At 34.8% G+C, this 19,320-nt stretch overlaps 2 protein-coding genes across 2 annotated transcripts; both read left to right on the top strand.

Moving 5' to 3' along the window:
* The first annotated feature begins 5,869 nt into the window (after nucleotides 1-5,869).
* On the top strand, nucleotides 5,870-9,766 carry LOC120348067 (uncharacterized). The gene is made up of 3 exons (XM_039418182.2): nucleotides 5,870-6,319; nucleotides 7,270-7,386; nucleotides 7,898-9,766. The coding sequence occupies exons 1-3, from the start codon at nucleotides 6,169-6,171 to the stop codon at nucleotides 8,134-8,136; spliced, it is 507 nt and encodes a 168-aa protein (XP_039274116.1). The 5' UTR covers nucleotides 5,870-6,168; the 3' UTR covers nucleotides 8,137-9,766.
* A 3,977-nt stretch (nucleotides 9,767-13,743) lies between these two features.
* Nucleotides 13,744-18,464, top strand: LOC120347454 (uncharacterized). Its single transcript, XM_039417447.2, has 5 exons — nucleotides 13,744-14,978; nucleotides 15,132-15,266; nucleotides 15,419-15,551; nucleotides 15,827-15,931; nucleotides 16,830-18,464. The coding sequence occupies exons 1-5, from the start codon at nucleotides 14,682-14,684 to the stop codon at nucleotides 16,859-16,861; spliced, it is 702 nt and encodes a 233-aa protein (XP_039273381.2). The 5' UTR covers nucleotides 13,744-14,681; the 3' UTR covers nucleotides 16,862-18,464.
* The last annotated feature ends 856 nt before the right edge of the window (nucleotides 18,465-19,320 follow it).

Here is a 19,320-nt window from a genome sequence, read left to right as displayed (position 1 = left end):
CTTGAGCTTACTTCCTACATATACTTACTTTGGGTGTACATGAATAAGCTGCTCACAATATCGGATAGCTACATTTTTGTGTTCTAGAATACAGATTAATTTAATATTATTCAAGCACAAAAATTCAGGGAAATCGTGGTGTGAGTATATGGTTTAATTTTCTCCACTCCTTGATGACATTGGTCATGGAATGCTTTTAGCTTCCACTTTTTCACAGGAGTTGGAATGAGAATTTGGAATGTTAAATGATATCAAAATCCACCATGAGCATCCAAAATTCTAGGTCTGAAGATACAGACAGCCCGTTCCTCTGAAGTGCTCACTTATGTCATAACTTTGCTTACACAGAGCAGGGACTGGTTAACATCCGGATTTGTAATTGTTCATAATATGGCAAAGGCGTGGTTGATGCCTTGACGACAGAGGAACTTTTAAACCGTTCGGCATCCCCGACATCAGGAGTTTTTATGCGGCTCTTCCCGCTGCCAATAATTATATATTATTCAAATTTAACTAAGAGAAACTGTAGCGTAACAGTTTGTTTAATTCATTAAACGGTTGAAGAATATATATATATACTTTGCAATATTGTTATTATACGTTTGTGTGAAGTTCTTTCCAGTTCACAGTATCCTAATATTATTAATTTCAAAAATTATGCGGCTCCACATATTTCTGACTTGCTGCATGCGGATCTTATACTAAAAAATGTTGCCCACCCCTGACATAAATATTCGTATCACCAAAGTTCCATTTATTGTAGCATTAGAATTGACTTTTTTCCAAGGAAGCGAAACTAGGCTACCACAACATTAACATACATACATAACGAACTGATGTTTTTTTAAACAATCTGTAATAATTAAATACATATTTTTAGAAAGAGATGGTAATTAGATAATTCGGCTACCATACGATACTCATCGACAATAACAGTAGTACCGTAACTAAAATTCCCCATCTTTCCAATTTAATATAGAACCTTGGGTACCGAGCATGAAAAAAACGAAATTTAACACCTGCTTTTTTGAAAGGCGACTTTGTGCATTTGAAGTGAGACACAAAACTCGCACGTCTTTTTTTAACGCTACTTCGCTCTATTCGGGAACGATTCACTAATGACCCGACGTTTTTTTTTTGCTTTCTGTATATATATCAATCCTTTTTCCAAGTAATATTCGATTTATAAACCTTGTTTTCAGGGGCGTCGCCAGTAATTTTTATGAGGGGTATGTATACAAAGATGGCGCACAACCTGAATCTTAACCTGGTACGCATGGTCAAGTTGTGCGCCATGCTGGTACACCTCGTAAACATTATCTCGTTATAGACTAGGCTAAAAATTTGCACCGGTACTTTTAGAAAACAGATTGTTAAATGCTATGAATCAGAATGATTGTTTGAAACAAAAATACCCCATTTTACAGGGGCCAACTGGCAAAACCACTCTTAAAATAAGCACCGAAAATTTTTCAAGGGTAAAGTATAGGAAGAATTTTCTGCGGGTCAAAGGTCCAAAAATCGCCTTATCCAGTCCCAATCATCCCATTATATGTAACTAGTTTGTTCAAGTATTGCGTTAGCTTCATCTTTGTATGATTTATCATTGAAGTTTATTTGGTGCTAATTCTCAGTGTAGGCTATACTAGTCGGCCCGTTTTGAATATTGTCATTCCAACGAATCTGGCAAAACGATATATAATTTCTTGGTTCCAAAAGTGACACTTTCTCATCTCTAATAATTGTCATGAGTTTTTGTTTTGAAGTAATACAATATCGTTGTTGAGATTTCATGATTATGTTTTACTTATACCCGAATGTGATCGTGTCGACTATCAGTCCTTTGTTACATAGGTATACACGCAGGGTAATCAACAATTAAAAACAAACATAGCATGATGTGCAAACCGCCAAGCGAGGACTCAAATATTGAAACGACATTGAGGAGCAGGCCGGTGTAGCCTACAACCCCACAGGCAGGTATGTGGGCTCCAGAGCCCACAAATGAACCTGGGTGTGGGGCGTTTTCTAATGGAGTATGGGTCCGTCTACAGCAGGGTTCACCCGCTGAGTGAATCAATCCGTCCCCGACGCCTCACTGAATTATAGTAACAAAACAGCTGTTTTGACGATTTATTTTTTACGTAGCAGAAGTTATTGCGAGACACATGTAGACTGAATTATATTATAACCTAACGAGCATATAATTCACAATTACTCGTTTGTTGACCATATAATTTAATCGTCAACAATGGCGCAGAAAATATTCAAACTGATTTTCTTGAGGTGTAATGCAACAGGGAACTAAATCTATATTTTATTCGACAGATGTATTACTACTTGATTTTTATAAAAGGTATCTTTCCGAAGGAAAACTCTATCCAAATTGGACGAACCATGCGAAAAAATTCACATTGATGTTTGAAAGTACATATGCATGCGAAATATTATATTCGAAAATGTACATTACAAAGAACAAGCGGAGAACCCGGATGAGTGATTCCCATTTATAAGATGTTTTAATCTTGGCTTCATCCAGTGTACTAATTGAAAATTGTTTCCCATCTAGTTATGTCGAAAACGTATCAAGCGTGATGCAACAAAAAGTGTCACATTAAATGTCATTTGTAATATTTTTTTTGAATAAGACGACGAAGTTGAGTTCACGAGTTGTCGCAGTTTTTACGAGCTGTTCAAAATTTAAAGTTTCCACTTCTGATCTGTGTGAAGAAATTATGATCCATTGGCCATTCGTTCGGTCTTTAACTTTCTAAAAATATGTGCGCCTGCAAAGACTATTAATTTTGGCCCGCGAGCGACAAAAGGTTGCCGACCCCTGGTCTTTTATAATTTTGACTTTTTATTGTTTGATAATGCGAGCAAATATCGAAATTTAAAAGTAATTATTATTTTATATAAAGAATCTAATAAGAGAAGTAAGTACCAACCTATGAATATTACACCATCGTGTATCGTTAATTTAAGGTGTGGTTGCATTGTTACCGTTTAATTTGGTTTATTCAGAACCAGTAGACCGATTGGCTACAGTTTCGCCAATGAAAAACTCATTCATTTATCACGTATTGTTATTATCCCAAACATTCAGAAGCCACCTGGTATGCTCGTGGTATAAAGGTACTAAACAAAGTGGTTGGTATTTTTATAAAATTTATTTATATTTATACAAAAATTGAATCAGTTTTTGCAGTGAAACATCGAAAATTTAGTGGCAGGTAGGCTTGCACGTAATTTACGGATTTACGGAATTACGTAATTATTTGGAGTTACGGAAGGGAAGTTACGAATTACGTAAAGTCGTAATTATTGCATTGAAACGAGCTTTCTTCAAAGCAGTCAATTTCGTCGATTGCGAAAATGAAAGCTCAACAAGTAGAAGAAGTTAGAGTTCCGGTATTCGCAGCCGTTTTTCTCTCTCTTGTTACGTAGGTGAGGGAAGGCATGACGCGTTGCCATTTACTAACCTATTATCAACTTATCTGGCGTGGCCAATGTAAATTATTAACGTAGTTAATGGGGCAATGTCCAAACTGAGTAGGGCCGTTTGACGCCAACACACTTGGTTTTAACTTCTCCCGCAACTTAACCGTAGATAAGGGATAGAATTGCGTTGAGACCAATTGACGCCAACACACCTGGTTTCAACTTCTCTCGCATCTTATCTAGCATGGCCATGGCCAATGTACATATAACCGTAGATAGGGGGAAGAATTGTGTTAAGACAGATGGACGCTAACACGCCCAGTTTCAACTTCTTCGGGTGAAATGACTAATGAACGCAGGAGATCAATCTATCAAACATGGTCTATCAAACATTTGTATCCATTTTACTTTTATTTATTATTTACTTGTTCCAGTTTTCCGTTACTTATGGTATATATGTTCCGTTTCTATTTTATTCTATTTTATAGTCACGCGTTTGAATAGTGGGAATTCCCCACCAAGTGTGGATTAGCAATGCTTAACCATTCTTTATTGTTAATATCAACACTTGATATATGAACATGGAATATCATATTATTTTTGGCTGTTTCATTTCAGACTTGGGGTATAAACAGGAAAATATCCATAACCTTTCAACACGACTATCTTGTGAAATTTAACGAAGAGCTTTCGCGGCGAATTGGAACCAAATAAGCGAAAAGAGCGATTGATCACTCGCGCCAATACCTCGCCATGATAATTAATGTCGCGCTTATCAAATAGCAATATGACGACAAAAGAGAGATTGCGTAATGAACCAAAACGACGGATTCCTCGCGGACCGTTGAAAATTTAACTGCTATCATATATAAATAAATATGAGCCTGTGTGTTTATTCTGTGCGAGATCCATTTTCTATTACAAAATCTTGATGTTCTGTTAACGGTTTTATCGTTATATATCAGTCCGGACTTGGCCTTGCTCATGATGTTTTTCACAATTCCTCTCAATATTTCGGCCATATATGATTAACTGTCTTACCAAATGCGGCAACTTATTTTGATTTATCGTCGACTTGAATACCACCGGCACTCGACCAAACTTTTGTCAATCTTGGCCGATAGGATCGTCGACTTGAGTTAGCAAATAAATGTTGTGAGTGTAAAATAAATGTCACAAAATGCATTGTTTTGCGATATAACTTTGTATTTTCGGAGAAGGCATGTCATATAAGTTCGGTATTTAAATTATACGCAAATAAATAATATTTGATCTAAATTTATCGCAAATAATGTTATAAACATTCAGTCCGCGAAATGATTGAATGTAAAATGAAGCATGGTAATAGGAATATCGTCAATAAGTCGACATCAATAATTATTATTATAAAAATGCTAACAAGGCAGTAATGTCGGATAATGCAGAAAACGCTGCAAAAACAAGTCTTCGTCGCGAGGAAATCGTTGTTGGTTAATAAATTAGAAACCCGTAATTTTTATTCAGTACTCAGGTGGTTTTAAAAAACTATCGTTTCCATAAATATCATTATACCAGTGTCGGTAATGATAAAATAAAATTGATCGCATAAAAATGGGACGGTTAATTTGCGAAGGTGATAAAGAAAAACCAAAGCTAACACAAAAGATAAAAATCAGAATAAAATTAATTTGAATTCACTCCTTGATAGTTGTCTTTAACATCTGCCGCCGGCGTGTAGTACTGCCAAGAATAGGAAAACCCAACTTCAATGTCCCATTCGGAAAAAAAGTGGATTCAATCGGTTGTTACGATAGGTTTAAATGCGTGGAAAAATATCGCAATTACGGGGTCATTACGTAATTGATTTTGCCGTAATTACGGAATTGATTTTTGTCAATTACGTGCAAGCCTAGTGGCAGGTGATATTATACTGAATGGAAAGTTTTGTGGAGTTCCAGTGATATACATTTGTTCTAAGTCTCAATATAAATGAACCCTTTGTTGGTTTACTTATCTCTCGTGAGCTTCTCACACATAATATCAGATAGTTGTGATCAAGAACTAACGAATGCCTTGACATTTAATTCAGTGACCGGCAATCACCGTGACCGGTGCTCCCAGTCCGTGAAAAGTTCCACTCCGGGATGTATATTTTTTCAAGTTTAATATTGTTATTGATATTTCAAATATGTATTCTAGCATATGATGAAACAATTTGATAATTTGAATACACTTGAAATTACTGTACGTTTTCTATTGATTCTGGTAGTGCTGCTACGCTTATAGAGTGATAATGCAATATTATCGGAAATCAATGACTAACATTTCAATTTGCTACTGTAAATGTAGTTGAGTTTTACTATCAAGTTGGATAAAAAGCCAGTCCGCGATTACTTTTTTTTTGAATAGTTCCGCAGTCCAAAAGTTGACAGCTAGTCTAATGCGCCTTCAAAATAAACTTATTTGGGATAAATCTGTGATATGTGTGCAACGTTGTATCAATTTGAATTGCAATGTCGGAAACATTCATTATAAGCATATATTTCAGTAATCCATCTTGTTTGGTGCAAACGTGCACGCTATTGGTAAATGAGGGTCACACAGCCTAAATGTATGGTTGGCATGTAGTATAATTAGTAGTATAATTTTCTTCAATTAACGCTCACAACGATGACATTTATTGATATATATGGAAGTATTATACCCGTATGAATTTTTTAATGAAAATTGCGTCATATTGGACTGGGCATGACATATTATTGGGTTTGTGGAAAGTCGTCATCAAAATTAGGTTATTCCTACTCAATTAAATTTTCGGATGCGTTGACGAAGAACGAATATTACGAATCTGAAACATCTGATCAATCTCGTAAGGCTACAAGGGAAGGCATTGCAACAGGTTTGTATTCATGTTTAGAATTAACATTAACTACAATATTTTATGACGACTATAAAATCAAAACAAACTAACATTTTGCTCTCTATAAAATATTATGTAGGCTTCCGATTTCACACGAATAAACTGTTTATAAACCCGGAATGCCTGTACGATTCAGAAAACGTGAACCTTTTAATGAACGGGTAACACCCCTTTTACGAAAAGGAACAATGTGAGCATTAGTTTCAAACAATGACTGAATCAATAAGAACCTTGATGTTTCATCATTGTTGCAAGATCATAATTTCGGGTAGTTTTGCGCATTACACACGTAGCAAATGTAAGAGTTTATATCAGTTTCAATATCTTTGCACCTTAAACTACACCGCACAGGACATAAAATTATATCTGCAAACAATAATCAGTCCTAAAATTAGCTTCTCATCATTTGATGTCACCATGCACCTTGTCAGTGCAGGGTACCGGGCTAACATGTGGTCCAAACGAGAATATATTTCATAAACCTCTCAGAACGTGTGTGGTTCCTGGGAATGTCTACTCAAACGCGGTAACGGGCACGAAAAACTAGCAACCGTCCATTTGTTATTCCATGAACTGTGGTTGCCATGTGTGTCGTGTCTGGGGTTGTTCTCTCCCAATGCGATGAGCGATACTGGAAACATCAGATCGCTTATTTAAACGTATTTGAAATGACGAATCTGTTGGTGAATATTGTTCGGCTTTCTTTTTTTTGATCCTACAATGATTTTATGTTGGATTACCTTATATGTGACACTGCTCGATAGCCATTAGCCTACTGGTTTATCGAGTCGCCCTCGACGCTGGAATGTTTTTTTCCACACTTTGTATGTACACTGTTGTATTTTTAGTACGTGAAAAAATAAACTACTGTCCGACTGACTGGCCTAGAATTGTCCAGTGACGGTAAATGAGTATTTTAATATTTACAGCGAGGTCAATGCTTTTTGCACTCGAAGATCTTATGAGTTCTTCAGAAGCGTTGATAATTGCTAAAACGTTTGGATTAAGTCAAAAACAAATTAATTCTATCAAGAAACGCTGCAAAGGTTAGTTTTATTTAGATTGTATTGGAGTGGCCTAGTCGGAATTTTAATTAATGTTAATTAAAACTGAACAACCAAGTAATTTATACGTAAAATTGTTTAAGATGATACTGAAAATTGTCCGATGTAAATTTGCGACTCCAGATGTAAACAATTATGGCTCGACCATGTATACAGTTTGACACTTCATTGGAAGTTTGTTATACACGTTTTCGCTAGTATTTGATATCTCATTGAAACGAAGGTACTCCCGTAGTATGTGAACCAGGTTAGAGTTAGGCCATAATTTTATTCCAACTTCTTTCATTATTTTAGTTTCATTACAAGTTCGGAGGCTGCCTGTGTTAGACAAGTGAATACCCCCTGCCCATAGGTTCCAGTCCCTTCACTTACACAACTTGATGTAAAATAGACAAACAAAATTAGTTACCTCCATATTCGTACACATACTTATTGTAACAGAAACTGTGAAAGTATGTGAACGGTACAAATTATAAAAAATTATTTAACGCAGGAAATCCACAAGAATTGACAAATCAAATCCTGGAGGAAATCACTATAATGCAAAAAGAAAAAATGTCACCTTCAAATGTACTCAATGCTTTGATATCAACTGGAAATACAACATTTGTCGATGTCGCCTTAAAATGTCATGAAAAACATTTCTTTAAAAATTCAACTCAAATGACGAAGCACGAACGAAGTCAAGCAAATTTGAAGCCAAGAAAAAGAAAGTTTGTCGTGACAATATAGCCACCATTTCAGCCAAGCATGGGAGCAATTCGGTGCGATCGATTTAGGTCAGGTTTTCAAGTTCGGAAATCTTCTTGTTGGTAGTTTTCAAAATCACTATTGCGAAATCAGTACAAGCAAATTGAGCAAGATTGAGAAAACCGTGTGATGGCCATGTGCTTATGACATTGGTCCCACAGTTGACGATCCATCAGATAACAATCGCAAAAGACTTACTATACGTGTCTGAAAACACAGTTCTAGGTCAAATAAAATGAATCATCGCATTAGGCATGGTATTGTTTACGTAGCTAAACATGTTAGTACGGTATATATATTAGGTGTATAAGGAAAAAACAAAAACTTGGATTGTTGTTGCCACTGGGAGGCTATTATTTTTATTTATTTAAATTTTCTATTGGCTCTATGTAATTCGTTTTTCACTTTTATTTGTTTCTAAGTTTCCTGATGATATCTGATATTTCATCAAAAATTCAATGGTTTATTTTTGTTCCTGGGAACGCGTTTTTATGACAGCGTGATTATTGTCTTTCGTTTTGATTTTGTGAACTCGTGTCTGGTAGTCTATTCTATAGTGACAGATTCCATATCCGTACTACTTGGGATACCATATCCCATATTACTCACTATTACTCGAAAATGTTCCATCATCTTTTAAAATCACTCGGGTCATTCAGCTTTTCAAATTTGACAATAAAAAATTCGTTTCAAATTATAGGCAGATGTCAATCTTCTCAGCGATTGATTCGTAAAGTCGGTTGGGATACTACAAAAGCTTAGAAGCATCACTTTACACATGGTCTGGTCTACACATATATATATATATTTATTACCAGATAGTAAAATTTAATTTTATGTGCTTAATTTTGTTAAAGCTATTGGTAGACTCTTTTTATAGTAACTAAATGCAAATGAATGCCCCCAAGTCTTTCCCCCTAGATTAGTGTTACCATATCTGTAAAGAAAAAATCCCTGACAAAATTTCAATAAGCCACGTTGACCTATTTGGAACCAAAACAATTATACTGGGTGTGTATACAGTATTATAGTACTAAATCACGATATATCCAAAGGCACAAATTGCCGTTGCTTTCTCGTGAAAATAGAATAAATACAGAACAAAACGAATGGAGCAAGATTGTTGCTTTACCTATAGCACTATAGTGACTAAACCAGGGGTGGGCAAGATTTTTAGTCTAGAGTCAAAAAAATTTGCCCTCTATACTCTGGCGGGCCATGTAAGTGTGACGTAAAAAGTTACATTTTATGAATAATATTTAGGGGTTACAAAAGCGAAAGTGAAAAACAAACCGCGTGCCAAAACTAAATTCAATCGCAATCTCAACCAATTAATTCATTGAGCTATTTTTTTTAGCTGAAACATCGAAAATTGGTTTTACCGTGCTTTCCAAAAATAAGACCAAGCCTGAATTTTAAACATGATTTTAATAGAAGCCCTACCCTGAAAATATGTCCTAGCCAATGCTGCAGATTTTTCTTTTTGACCTAGTCGATAGTAAGAAATCTCTTCTACACGTTTGAATGATTTATATTCTATGTTTTGCAGTTAATTTGAATAAAAACGTGTTATTTATAAGTAAATGGATTTCATATTTTGTAGATTTAAAAACCCCGTACTTTTCTACTTTGTAATTTTGTATTTGATAAATGAAAATATAATACATCCCCGAAAATAAGCCATAGTGTTATTTTTCGGAAGAAAATTGAAATAAGACCCAGTCTTATTTTCGGAGAAACATGGTGGCTTAGTTGCGGCAGCGTCCGGTGGGCCAGATTGAGTTATCCAGCGGCCCGAATTTGGCACGCGGGCCGTAGTTTGCCATGTCAGGATTAAACCTTAGCACGGAATACCCTAGCACGTGATCACAATTATCTGAATTTGACGCAATCCATGTTGCACAAAAACGCTTGCATGTGACACATCTCTGAAAAAAGGAGATTTCGTGGATGTGCAATATCTGAAAACTCGGGGATTTGTAGTAGGGATTCACTGTATTCGAAAATCCCTGACATTTAAGCACTTTTTAACATTTTTCCCTGACGCAAATTTGCCTTTAGGGAACATTTATATTTTTGCTACAATTTCTGTATTGCTGTTGTTTCTGATCTGATCTTATGAAGAAGACATACTCCTGGTTCCGAATACATATATTGCAATTGTATATTTACAAATACAAAGAACAGTTCCAAGTCATTTTTAGGGAACATTTATATTTTTGCTACAATTTCTGTCTTGCTGTTGTTTCTGATCTGATCTTATGAAGAAGACATACTCCTGGTACCGAATACATATATTGCAATTGTGTATTTACAAATACAAAGAACAGTTCCAAGTCATGACTGATAAGTCACATAAAATCAAAGTTTCACTGCAAGCCCGAGTTCGTTAATTACTTGTCCATCGTTATCCTTTTTTCTCTCCTAACGATTGGTCGCTTTTATGCTGGTTTTGGTATCCTTAGGGCATGACGCGTTATCGTCATCGTATCTTACAGGACGTCTAATTGTTACGTATTTTATGACTGAGAGATTGCTTCTAATTTTAAGATTAGTATGCTTTAAGTCTAAACACGTAACTTAACCAAAAGCAGCAAAATTACCCAATATCCTATACTATGCACCTACTTTAGCTGCGGAGCAGTGGCCAAGCTTGGGCGTGCAGTGAAAAACAATACACAAAATGCAACAAAATTCATAAAAACATAAGAAAGTTGAAATTATGATTATGAGACAGAATGTGTGTGTGTTATACAGTGTATGGAAAGAAAAAGATTTGGCGTTGGTTTATTTTATAATTTAGGTGACAGATTACTACCAATGCTTAGCTTTAATACACTTCGTTTCACATTAATAAATTTTGAAGCGCTGAAAAAAATAAAAAAATACGCGTGTTGCGTTTATGAGCCTTTCCGGCTATAATTGTGATGAGCCTCTTTGGGCGTTTAAAAATAAAAAACAATGAGAATTTCACTTGCGTTTATGCAAATGCATCCCGAAGCGCTGATTCGAAATACGATCGTATTTGTAATCATATTTTGGAAAAAAATGTTAAAGTCAACGTAAAGTATATTTAAAGAAAACGAATGCTAATATCTGCCAAAATCGAATAAATTAAATATTTTTGAGTAAACCTCGTTGGGTTTAATACCAAATATAGAACGCCTTAAAGATTAGAAAGAAGGAAACGTGAAATACCTGTGAAGAAGAAGAATGTCTGTCCATTTTGTAAACGAAATTGAAATATTTATAGTACAATATAAAATGCTACAATCGCGCGGTTTCTTGAAGTTGGTTCGCGGGCGTTTCTTTCTGAAGTTCTTTCGTTTCATATCTTTCTCATTTGTTTTTGTAGTCAAGAGTTCTGACTAGTTTTTGATTTTACGTTTTTTTTCTGGTGTAAAACAGTTCATATAGTGTGAATGTTTTACACACATATTTTTATAACAGTCCATATAATGTGAATCTCATACACCTTTTAAATCTAACAGTCTTTTTCTTTTTGTCAGAGTCTTTGGTATTTCGCTTGTAATTCCTTGATTTTTCATACTGTCTGAATCTTGGTTTGGTTGTTGTTTTTCATTTTCCTTGATCTTTTTATCCTCGGCTTGCTTGTGGAGTTGATGTCTTCTGGGGGTCACCTTTAGTTCTAACGGTTTCTTTTCAGACTCCATCTCAGAAAGGCGCTGGTTCGTCTGTCGGGTCACCATTTTTAGGGAACATTTGTATTTTTGCTACAATTTCTGTATTGCTGTTGTTTCTGATCTGATCTTATGAAGAAGACATACTCCTGGTTCCGAATACATATATTGCAATTGTATATTTACAAATACAAAGAACAGTTCCAAGTCATGACTGATAAGTCACATAAAATCAAAGTTTCACTGCAAGCCCGAGTTCGTTAATTACTTGTCCATCGTTATCCTTTTTTTTCTCTCCCAACGAATGGTCGCTTTTATGCTGGTTTTGGTATCCTTAGGGCATGACGCGTTATCGTCCACGTACCTTACAGGACGTCTAATTGTTACGTATTTTATGACTGAGAGATTGCTTCTAATTTTAAGATTAGTATGACTTTAAGTCTAAACACGTAACTTAACCAAAAGCAGCAAAATTACCCAATATCCTATATGCCCACTAAAATCCCGGGCATGTCAGGGGAAAATCTGACGTATGGCAAGTGGCAACCCTACCCTAGATGTTGTAGATGGGAAATAGCCTATCACAATATTAATTTTGTCCGATTCGATCCGATACCATCGAAAAAAATATCGATACCGATACTATGTAAATATTACCTTAAATGTGCAGGGCAGGCGGGTTAAAACAATAGTCTGTGAACATTATTCATAGTGCACATTATTTCAGCTTGAAAAGAGATATTCCAGAGCATAAGAGATTGCTGTTTGTGATTCAGATGCATTAATTTATCCAGATGCGTTGTGCACCGCGCTCGGAAACTTGGTGTTTAATTAGAAAACCTCTAGGGTTTGGTTACTATGAATGGTAAAATAAATAAATGTTTTCTTATCCTATCAAATTGATATATTGAGCTGCGTGTGCGGGATTTTGTGCCAATAGAACGTCGTATTTTGCACATTGTGAAATCAATAATATTCGATCGATATAATTCTACATAATTACCATATCATAATAAAAATGTCAATGTAAAAATTTGGCAGGAAAAATAGCCAAATTAGTTGAGCTAGTACTCGCAGTGGTGGGGACGAGCGTGGCTCAGAGTTGATGAAGCAAATACCCCGAATATGATCTCTTCATGCAAAAGATAATTTTAACAGTCGTATTCTAACTCTTATTTGAAACATTCTGCATCGGATTAAGAAGCGAAAAATATCGGTTTACATTTAGCCGATACCGATACATCGGTACGTCTCTAGTACGCACCATACGACTCTCATCACACAGACACACACATTCTCCAAAAATCAACTTGTTGTGCATACAGATTACAGACTGCAGACGTTTGCAGGTTAGCAAAAATTTCTGTTCTAATTCCAGAGCTCTATGAATCGGTCAGGTTGCAATTTGCAGATTTGTGATATACTAACTGACTGACTTATGTAGTTATGCTTCTGTTTCAGTGTTCATTTACTTTTTTCATGCAGCCAGAGATTAGTATTACTGTATTAACGAATTTGTATGGAAGCTGTGAAAAGTCTATTCAATCACCATGCTGCGGTGGAGAAGGAATGCAAGATCTTTGTTCGTAAATATGATAGGCCCCTGGAAATTGGAGAGATACAACTGGGACAAATATGGAAGTGTGCAAATAATGTTAAAAACAGTTCCATTCCATCATCTATAAGCATTTCTTCAGTGGGCTTATCACAAGTTCAAGAAAAGATTTTAGCTTGTAATAAGGCATGCAATAAAATTTTTATGGAGGAGGAAAAAATTTTAAACAATTTTGAAAATGATACTCTAAATACAGCAAATCATGTGGGATTTCACGGCGCATTGGATCAACAGAAGATTGAAATTGAAGAATCGTTCAAAACGGAGATCGAAGACTTAAAACAAATGTATGACGACATGAGAGAGGAATTAAATAGTCATACAGTTGACTGAGCTGTTATATTTGTTTTGAGGGGATAGTCTACTGTTTCTGATATAGTCTAGGTTCTGTATTTTTCTTTCTTTAATAGTGTGGATAGAGAATTTATATGGTATGAATAATGTTTATTACCAATACAGCAATGGAAGAATGCTACATTATGTCTCTGTCTGTAATTAGGTCATTTTTAAAAAGTTTCAACCTTCTGGACTTCAAACGTTTTCTGTTTAGTTTTATTTTTGTTTGTTCATGTTTCTTCTGCTTTGTGATGTTATTCATTGTAAAAAAGTTGCTAATGACATTTGTACAATCTGTTTCATGTTCTGTTCATATTATGTTTGCTATGCAATTTAGTTGATACATAGTATCGGTGCAATAATATGTTAACATGAATTTGTGGATTTATCAGAAATTCAACCTTCTAAATAAAACTTAATAAAAAAAATATGTAAACAATAAGTTGTATCCCACTTCACAGTGTTGCCTTGTGTGCCAGTGTGCTAATATCAGTCCGGGAATAAATTTAAATGATCCTTACTTTTGAAATATTTGGTCAAATTTTATAGCATGTATATATGCTCGATTCATTGGCTGTTTCTTGTTTGATAGTTTATAATTTTGCAATTTATTCAAAAAGAATGTATTTAATATATTATTAGATCAAACAAAATTGTAAATCAAGATATACTTCATTCTTGAAATTTGTATTCAATCATAAATAAAATTGATTGTATGTGCAATAAAAGGTAATTTTGTCAAATTTACTTCTAAAATTTTGCTTGTTTCTTGATTTTTCTAAATCCTTTTTCTGTATTTGCTTTTTATAAGTATTATCTGATTATGCATGCCTCTATAAGGTTTTCAATTATTATCATGCTATGCATCTAATTAACTATTTCACTACATAGCCAATGCAGATTGTTATTCATGTTGTGATAAAATAGTTGAAAAAATGTCAGAAGACTCAGCCGAGGCAACGAATGAAATGGACACAGATCAGCAACCAAAACAAGATGATATTCAACAACCAGAAGACTTTGTTGATAATGAAAAAACTGTTAAAAATTTGGACATTGATCCCAAAGATTTGAATACCAGTTCTGATTATAGCAATATATCTTTTGAGGAAAATGAAAAGTCAAAATTAGAAGATGATAAAGAAATTGAAGATATTGGTGTTGTGCCGCTCGGAAAAGATGAAATTCCTGCGCTTACCATTGAAAATCCATCGTCTATTGCGATCTCACAGGTTAGCTGAAATTTAAGGGCTATTATGAACATAAAAGAAGAGCCATTTTTACTTTGGTAATTGTGGAACTTTGAATCGTAGCTATTCAATAGGCGATTTCAATATAATTTGTTATTTTATAAGTTGTATCTGTTTTAACAATTGATTTTTCAGAGTGGACAAGCTTCGAGTACTGTGGGTGAGTTGAAAAAAGTTCATCCGAGAAAAATAGAAAAAATGACGAAGTCTGAAAAAGAATTGGGTGATTTATGCAACAACATGTTTGCAAAATTGGAAAACTATTTGAAGGTATAACTTTTTTCTAAATATGATTTTTGTTGAATCCGAGATATTCGAGTTTGTTGTAAATGTATCTGCTTTTAAAACATAGGCGAGACTTTGGTATATATTCTGTAAATAGTAGTGTGATATTGAAAAGCTAGCCATTGGAACTAATTTAGGGGGAAGTGGCAAATTCAGTTGAAGATTATGCATTGTTGGAAAGAATGAATAGATCTACATGTTTTAAATATCAAGAAATGATGAAAGTTGCTACTTCTGTCAGCCAATCTATGCACGAAATCAACCTTAAATGTAAGTTTGAATTTACCTAAAGTATACTAAATCAGAATTAGTAATGATATATAGATATTGGTAAGTTTTAATATGCAAGTCTTGTTGGTGTAAGATTTCAATCAAAAAAAACAGTTCAGTTAACCCAGTTTTTTTTTTATAAATCAGCATGACATGGTGTTTCGATGATTTTAAATCTAAACATTCATTATCATTCCATTTGTACCCTGTAGCACGAGTTCCCTACAAATTTGTTTCTGCAAAATGCCATATTAAATTCTTTAAAAACATTTTAGTTTCCGATTTGCGACCGTATTTGGAACAAATTGAACAGATTGAGCAAAGCGTACTGGTATTGGAACAAGCAGCTTATAAACTGGATGGATATGCTAAAAGACTAGGTATTACATTTTTGATACTTTTTTTCTTATAAAAAGCATCTTCTTCCTGATTATCATCAAATGACTGTTAGGATTAGGAACATACTCTCATACATCTCGGAAGATAAAAATTTTCATTTATTAGAATGCAACATGCAGTACTTCAGCTTATGTTTAAACTATTATTTTGGGATTCACAGAGACAGCTTTGTGAGTCCATCATCATCAGTTCTTCATACCAAAATAGTATGATAATATTAAAATATACCAGCTTTGAAGAACACTTGCCATTGTTAAACCTACATAAGAGATAACAAATGAATTTGTCTGAAAAGAGATTTTGAATTCTCACTCAACAAATTGTTTTTGACTCTAAGTCAAATTTCATTAACTGACTGACACTGTCATATCTTCAGCAAGTTTATATTCCAAGCCGGTGTTTCATTTTATTTTAGATTGCCCATGTTTTTAAACTACTAACTAACACTTGTAGGTGATCAAATTGGGCTCAAGTGATTGAGATCATTACTTTATTGCTCACCTCATTGGCAGTGTAATGGGGAGGAAGCCACTTAGAAATGTTAATCATGTGGTGAACCATGGGCTTGAATTGATTTTAGGCCAAGGCTGGGTATTGGTGTCTGGGAAGCTGTGATTCGCCATATGATTGAGACATCTTATCGACTTTGCTATCCCTCAAGATAAATATGAAAATTCCTCCCATATGTTCATCTTGCACATATTCATCTTTCGTGGGATTCAAGCCTGAACTCATGGCGGGCGTAAGCAATGGCAAGCGTATTTAGCACACAATACAACCATCTAGCCAAATTCGGCATATAAATATGGGTTTTATGAATATTCTATTGTAATATGTATGATCTTATTTAAAACTTGCCCTGACTGATGTTTTTCACAGAGGAACGATTTCGGAAGCTGGAAAAAAGATGAGACACTAGTCTAGTATCAACATTTCAAAACATTATGACTGAGTATATTCACAGACTGATTAACAAAATTATACTCAAATTATGCTTCTGTCAGGCCATTATATACATTCATCAAAAGCTGGGCTTGAATTATCAAAGATTACAATTAACTGGGTGCAAGTATTTTTTGGTATAGCATGGCCTATAAATAATTACTTGGTGAAGTAATACACCAATGATCTATACCTGATTGTGTTTGGCAGTCGTCGGGTGCGGTCGCATTTTTGAACGGCGCAGAAAGATTAGATTGACAACAATGAACCAGCACTTAAGGAATATCAACAAGTAAAGGCCGAAATATGAAATTACATGGCAGCATAAAGGCAACATACGGACATCATAACAGAATCGAAAGATGAATACAACAGGGATTGATTCAGATATTTTATTTTGGGACAAAGAGTATGATATACTGCTATTTCTAGAAATTCCGCTTGAATACTGAGTATTCAACTATATATGTGTAAATAGTTTGCAGTGTAACTTACAGTGTAACATTTTTAAACATTCATTTAGTGGCATATTTTTGATTTGTTCTCTCTGTGTGTATACCGGTACTGTTTTAACAATGTTGGCCACGTCAATGTATCAATTAGGCTACAGACCTGCTCACGTGTGATTAGTGTTTTTCCTAATAATTGCTTTTATGAGTGTCCGCACACCGAATTTGCCGCCATGGTTTTGCGTTTGTTTGTATATTAAACCACTTATCACCTTTTCCGCAATGCCCAATTTAGCAATCAGTGTAGTTTTTCATGGCTTGGTTTTTCTTAAAGCTTTCATGGCTTCATGAGTATGACTATCGTCGCAAATTTATTACATTCCACTCCCCACATTATCTTTGCATGAGGGTGTAGGTATTGGTCATTATCAACGTAATTGTTGAAAGAGAGTACGACAGCCCGAAAGTTTATTACTATCGTGTATTTTGTCGAAGTTTGGCCCAAGCCTCATTTAATTGGGCTTGTGTTTTTGTGTGCGTGCTGGTGGGCAGGCACATGAGATACTTCATGTTTTAAACTTTTTTGTAGGTTTTGCTTGTCCTCCAGAATTCTCCATTTTGAATTTAGGTTTGTTATGGAGTTTTCGAAATAAACTATCTATCTATCTATCTGATTCGCACAAATTAATTGAAATGCTTATAAATTTATGTTTCATCAGACTATACATACATTTTCAGTTTACTATTATCCCGAAGTCAACCATCTTTGTTGACATTTTAAGGGTTAACAAATATTACCATGATTGTGGCATAGTGATTTGGGGATTTCCGAAACTTATATCCAACAATTTTCAATATAATTTGTTGTAAAGACATTCCTGATTATTGAACATATTTTAAAATCTACCATATTGAAGCAGATAATTAATATAAACATGTTTTTGAAAAGTTTGATGTTAAAGATGTTTTGGCATTTTTTAGTTATGACAACAAATAGGGTGAATGGTGCTTTTACTTCAAATACCACATTATTAAGTGCAATATCTTACTGATTTTATGTTGTTGAAATCCTTATTGTGTCTACATTCGTTTTATTTATTTAAACAACTAGAGGAATACGAAACTGGTGATATTTCAGATTTATTGTGGGGGACTATTTCTAGGTTACCAAATGAAATTTTGGATAAAGGTAGATAGATCTGAAACAAAAAAAAACGGAACGGATCGGACGAACCTTGGTTCGGTTGCGAGGATTAGTTAGTTTGCGCTCAGGTGGAACCCTTCTCGAAATGTCATGGATTCTGCAAGTTGAAGTACTTTTATATTCTCTACCCCTGCTTTCGAACTATACCTTTCTATCATAACAGCACTTGCTCTTCGAAAATTGTATCGGTAGTCAAGACCGGAACGATTTTGGAAACCCAAACACTTCTTTGGTCGAGGTTATACCACCCGTTAGGTTCGTCAATATGTGACACATGATAGTAACGCTCATTTCAAATATTGTTGCGTCGGCTTCGCCAGAGAGTTCCAAGCATTTGAGAGATATAAGTGATTTCAATGGAATAAATATACTTTCTTTTTTCTTGTAAATTTAGCTCCACTCCACTGGCAGTATATTTGTAACATCTGCGACATTAATATATTTTTTTCAATGATCAGAATACTTTTGTTGAAGTAGCTTATCTAGCCAAAGACAAATATTTCAATTAAAATTGGTACGTTGGATCGTCAAAACATTTTTTTTGTAAGATTAGTACATCCCTCTCCCTTCCGACACCGAAACGTCGTATGTTTACCAGGTTAGGGTTGGGCCATAATTTTATTTCAATTTTCTTTATTGTAGTTCTATTACAAATTCGGTGACTCCCGTAGTATTTGTACCTAAAATCATGGCCTAACCTGGTACATATACGACGTTCCGGTGTCCGCCATCTTGGTGCACACACTTCTGTTCTGAAATACCCGTTTTTTCAGGT

This window comes from Styela clava, chromosome 11, assembly GCF_964204865.1.
Source record: "Styela clava chromosome 11, kaStyClav1.hap1.2, whole genome shotgun sequence".
NCBI classification, from domain to species: Eukaryota; Metazoa; Chordata; class Ascidiacea; order Stolidobranchia; family Styelidae; genus Styela; species Styela clava.
This window is presented reverse-complemented; position numbering and strand designations above follow the sequence as displayed.

Bases quoted from the DNA above. Each gene is read 5' to 3' on its own strand.
- LOC120347454 (XM_039417447.2), top strand. From the start codon at position 14,682: ATGTCAGAAGACTCAGCCGAGGCAACGAATGAAATGGACACAGATCAG. The intron at 14,979-15,131 runs GTTAGCTGAAAT...TTGATTTTTCAG, and splicing joins CGTCTATTGCGATCTCACAG to AGTGGACAAGCTTCGAGTAC. The intron at 15,267-15,418 runs GTATAACTTTTT...GAACTAATTTAG, and splicing joins AATTGGAAAACTATTTGAAG to GGGGAAGTGGCAAATTCAGT.
- LOC120348067 (XM_039418182.2), top strand. From the start codon at position 6,169: ATGACATATTATTGGGTTTGTGGAAAGTCGTCATCAAAATTAGGTTAT. The intron at 6,320-7,269 runs GTTTGTATTCAT...TAATATTTACAG, and splicing joins AAGGGAAGGCATTGCAACAG to CGAGGTCAATGCTTTTTGCA. The intron at 7,387-7,897 runs GTTAGTTTTATT...TATTTAACGCAG, and splicing joins TATCAAGAAACGCTGCAAAG to GAAATCCACAAGAATTGACA.